At 37.6% G+C, this 5081-nt stretch overlaps 1 protein-coding gene across 1 annotated transcript; it reads left to right on the forward strand.

Annotated features, from left to right (window-relative positions):
* Window positions 1-2070: 2070 nt before the first annotated feature.
* LOC113521281 (hornerin-like) lies at window positions 2071-5081 on the forward strand. The gene is made up of 2 exons (XM_026906811.3): window positions 2071-2217; window positions 3080-5081. The coding sequence occupies exons 1-2, from the start codon at window positions 2206-2208 to the stop codon at window positions 4574-4576; spliced, it is 1509 nt and encodes a 502-aa protein (XP_026762612.2). The 5' UTR covers window positions 2071-2205; the 3' UTR covers window positions 4577-5081.

The following is a 5081-nucleotide window of genomic DNA, read 5'->3' on the forward strand; positions in this document are numbered from 1 at the left end:
AGTATGGGAAGAATATAGGAACAAAATATTTATTGCAAATAAAGGATAATCAAATTGGTTTTAAGGTTACCGAATTTTTATTTTATTATTTTTATTGCATAATAGGTAAACATGTAAGAAAAAAAATACATTCGAATTGTGAAGTTATTTCTTTTTGAAGTTGGTTGATTATAAAAGAACTCGATTGATTAGATTGTCTATAGATATTTCACGAAATGTACGAGATAAAAGTAAGAGGGAATGATATAATTATTTAATAAGTTCTATAATAGAATCTACTTCAAAAGTATTTGAACGTCGAGAGATAAAATTTAAGGCATTGCCTTATATTGCATTTAGAATCAATTTTCATTTTTTTTATACAACTTAAAAGGGCAAACAAGCTGACGGCCCACCTGATGGAAAGTGATAACCGTCGCCTATAAACATGAGCAGTACCATGGACATAACAGAGTATACTGTTTCGCCCATGATACCCCCCATTCGTTGCCATTCCTGAGGACTTAGATGTTGTTCCTCTGTACCCTGTAAGTTCACGCTATATCCCACTCTTCAAACTGAAACACAACCATGCAAACACAACTGCTTTACGGTTAAAACACGAATGGGACAGAGGTACCCAAGTAAACGACTACATTAAATTGCCCGTTTAATAAAAAATCTTTATAATTAAGTTTTCTTATAAATTATAATTGAAGCTGCTTACAAAAGTTTATATTTTTAAACTTTTTTACGGTTTTAAATTCGACTGTTTCTTGTGGCTATGACATGCAAATCTGAACGAACTGAGTGGCGCAAATTCTAAACCGATTTTGAATATTATTTTTATAATCGATAGGATTTATTTCTGTGTTGGTCCCATATTAATTTCGTAATGATCGAAAGAACAGTATTTATCCAATGGTAGGAAATCATTTATGATGTTGTTGTAAAAACAAAACACCGACTTTAACCGTGTCAAAATCAGTTATATTAAAAAAAATTGTTAAATTTTTATGGAAATCTAAAAAAGTATCCTTTTAGATAAAAGAGACTTTTATACCACTGATGTGGCAAACAAGCACACGGCCCACCTGATGGTAAGCGGTTATGTAGCCTATCAACGCCTGAATTACCAGAGGTATTACGCGCGCGTTGCCGACCCTGAAGAAACCTCTTTATCCCTCTTTTGAAGAACTCCATGCTGTAGAAAAAGAGATTATGAAAATCGATTCATAAATAACTGAGTTCTGAGGTAACAAACAAAAAATACAAGCCAATTGAGAATCTCCTTTCTTTTCTTAAATCGGTTGAAAGTTGCTTGTCGTGAAAAAATTTGTTTCACGCACAATTTCACATTTTAAATTCTAATATTTTGTGTTTAATTTCTCTGTTTTGTGTCTACCAAACATCCCTTTTATTGGTGTATTTTATTACAATTGTAGCGTGTATTTTATTACAAAAAAGTAGCGTTATTATTACCTATCTTAAAATTAAGCACCGCGTTTGTAATTCACTGTTCATCCCAAAAGTTTGACTGATAGAGAATGCTGTTAGTATTAAGTCCATCTTTTGTACCATATTTTCTTTTAGTTAATAAAATTATTTAAATAAATAGAAAAAGTACTCATGAGCAGTGATAGTAACTTACCGTCAGGTATATATCGCATATAGGTATAAGCCGTATGCTGTTTGCCTTATGTGTTATAAAAAATAAAAACATATAAACTTTGTTTGCGGTGTAAATTGTATTTGTTTGAGTTTACTTATTTAGATTTATACCCATGTTGTAAATACAATTAGTGTCAAGCTAATTGCAGTGAACCAGAGTCGTCGAAACGATGCCATCGAAAAGACGATCGCGCGACATCGGTGCCAATGGGTGCACCAAACCGTGATCAGTTGGTGACGCAACGCTTCCGGCCTCTATTACCTCATTGTTGGGTTCAGAAGCCCGATGGTCCCATTCTTTCAGCCAGTGCAGTGAAAGGGTCCTCCGATATACTTTTACCCTCCCAGCGAGTGAGCTCGCTCGGCGTCAGCGGGAGCACACCACTATTCGCTCACTTATAAATTCGGTGAAAACACGAGAGACGTCATTATAAATTCGGCGGTTGTTCGTAGCAGCCGACCGATACGTTTTACATTTGTTTATCTTGTGCATAACACCCGTGTGTAGTGGTTTAGTTTCAACAACGTGCCCGCCATTATTAATAAGCGTCCAAAATGAAATTCACGGTGAGTGTGCATTTTGTGATGAGAAGTGTTAAACAGTGTTTAGTGCTCGAGTGTTGCAGATTTCGGAAATTTGCATATGACAGTGTTTATCGGTTGATCGCGATGATTTTTCGACTATTAATTATTTTTAGTGTTTTATTAATTATGCCCACGTAAAATAGAATGAAATTATATTGCGTGTTAATTTTGGATATGGTCCATTTGTATACCAAATTTCATTCTAATCTGTTCAGCAATTTAAACGTGATGGAGTAACAAATATCTAAATATATAAAATATTAGTATAGGATTGTTTACAAAAATGCTATTTAATCTTTCTATTGTAAATATCTATTCTACAAATACGTTAAAACATCCCATTAATATAATATACAGAATGAAATATTGTACATTTGTAAACAGTTATGAGTGGAAAGTAGATTTGAATCTTGGAATGTTATAGCACTGTTAAGCGGCATGGTCAATTACAGATAAATAAATGCAGTGGCAACTCTTTAGCAATCTCAATAATTGCTTTGAATAACTTATAATTACGTATATGATATATAGCGATCAGGAGTTACACATACCGGAGTGAGTAAAAGTAGTAAAAGTGAAATCAAATTGTAATGTGGGCTTAATCTTGAACAGTGCCATGCGGGCCCATCAACTTGGCAATGGAGCCGTTGTAATTCTGATATTAAAACCTGTTTGGGATTCCCTTAACTTATTTGCATTAATGAAAGCGAAACAAACTCCATAAATATATATTTCATTATGTAAACGTTGTCTCTTACTTAATTATTATAATTTGAATCGAAAGAAATTATATAATTTATAGTGTTAGACGTAATATATTAATCTAAATCTTTTTTTATTGCAGATCGCATTCATCGCATTTTTATGTACATCAATGTCATGGGCAATTAACGCCAAAAAGGTCGAAGAACCAAAAGACAAGAGAGAAGCTCCACTCGGGTATGCGGGAGGTGGACTATCCGCGCATAATTACCAGGCACCGTCATACGGCCACGAGGGTGCCAGCGCTATCAGCGTCGGAGCAGGCTACAGTGTAGGTGGAGCAAAGCCAAGCTTCAGTTTCGGAGGACATGGAGCCAGCGCCGCCTTCCAGCTCCCTTCAGAAGGCCTACAGTCCAGTGGTCATGCAACCTTAAAATTGCCACCGATTACTTTACAGCCTAGCCACGGACTTGCTGCTAGCGATCTCTCACAATTAATGAGCCAGCTCTCCCACAGTCTTAACTCTGGTACTTATAATTTGCAACCCGCGGCTGGTGCAGAGGCATATGCTGGTTTTCAACAGATTGACAATGGCGGCCATGAGGCTTCACTTCCTCAGTACGCTTATGCATCTCCAAGCATTCAACAATACAGCGTCTCTGAACAACAGGTTTCAAGTGTTCCTTCATATGCTGCCGGCACAAAGGGTCTCGGTTCTTATGGGTCTACTGGACCTGTATTATTCACTCCTTCAGAGGCCCATGCCAGTTCTGCTGCTTTAAGCTACCCTGCTGTTAGCTCTGGTCATTCGTTCGGTGACATATCTAGTGCAGGACTGTCGTTTGGCGGAGTGCCCAGTTCTGGATACACTTTTGGTGGCGCTTCTGGTCAGTCCTACGGTGAAGGTTCTGTTCCTCACGGTGGTTCTGGACACTCCTTGGCTGGTTTTTCCTTTGGAGGCTCTGGAAATTCTTATAGTGGACCTTATAAAAGTTTAAGCGCTGGATATACTGTACCAAGCAAAACCTCTTTTAAACCATCAGCTTTCGTCGGTTCTTCTATTCAAGGAGATTCTAGCCATGGTTTATCTAGCCTTGCTGGATCACACGGTACTCCGTCATTTGCTAGTTTAAGTGGAAGCGGACATGGCTTGTCTCTTAGTTCTGGAGGTCATGGCGCCAGTTTTGGTGGTTCCTTCGGTGGTTTCGGAAGTGGGTCATCAAAATTCATTGCACCCTCTTATGCACCTACAAAATCTGCAGGTTTCGGTTCTCTAGAATCCATTGCAAGTTACTCTTCTGGCGGACACTCTGCTTCTCCATCTGGCACCACTTATGGAGCGCCATCAAATTCTTTTGCACACTCTAATAATGCTCACGCAGCTTCCTCTTCAAAGCCTCAATACTATGTACCATCTTCGAAATATCATAGCTTCGGTGAGGGGAGTTCATCGTACAAAGCGCCAATATCTAGCCACAGCTCTTTGAGCTCCTATTCATCGGGACCTAAATATAATTTCGGTAGACATGGACATTCTAAGCTTCGTTATGGTTCACCTGCGGACGCACAAGGTTCTTATAGCGAGAACACATATAACACCATTAAGTACAGCGAAGAGCTTAAACCGCGTGTCCATTGAATGTCGTGATATGAATGAATGAATATTCAAAATTGCAAATGTGGGAGGTATGTTATTGTAAATACAGGAAAGAATGATGTTGTGGTTATAAGTTGTGGTCTAGACGGAGAGATAGCGTAGGCGCGTCGCTGGGAAAGTATTGCTTTTGTTGTTATTTATTTGCGTATGTTCCGCTAATTGTCTGCGCGGCTACATAGAAGCCGGCCGCCGTTCTATTAAGATCATTTCTTGCTCTCGTAGGAGTGCTTTCATTTTGGCGCCTTAAATCTAACTTGTTATTATTTACCACACACTTGAAACTGGTTTTATTATAAGTAAAAATCGTTTTTGTAACACGACGAATTAGATTTGTAACCACCGTTTGGAACCATGCGTTTTGTATCCACACGAATGCATGAATCGTGAGTTTCTGTAAATATATTGTTAAGATTATTATTATTTATTATTAGAATTATTTTATATGGATTGTTATTTTTCAAAATAAACCTGTTATTGTAATGTACAA

The sequence above is a fragment of the Galleria mellonella genome, unplaced genomic scaffold (genome assembly GCF_026898425.1).
Source record: "Galleria mellonella isolate WM207_F2 unplaced genomic scaffold, CSIRO_AGI_GalMel_v1 utg21, whole genome shotgun sequence".
NCBI lineage: Eukaryota > Metazoa > Arthropoda > Insecta > Lepidoptera > Pyralidae > Galleria > Galleria mellonella.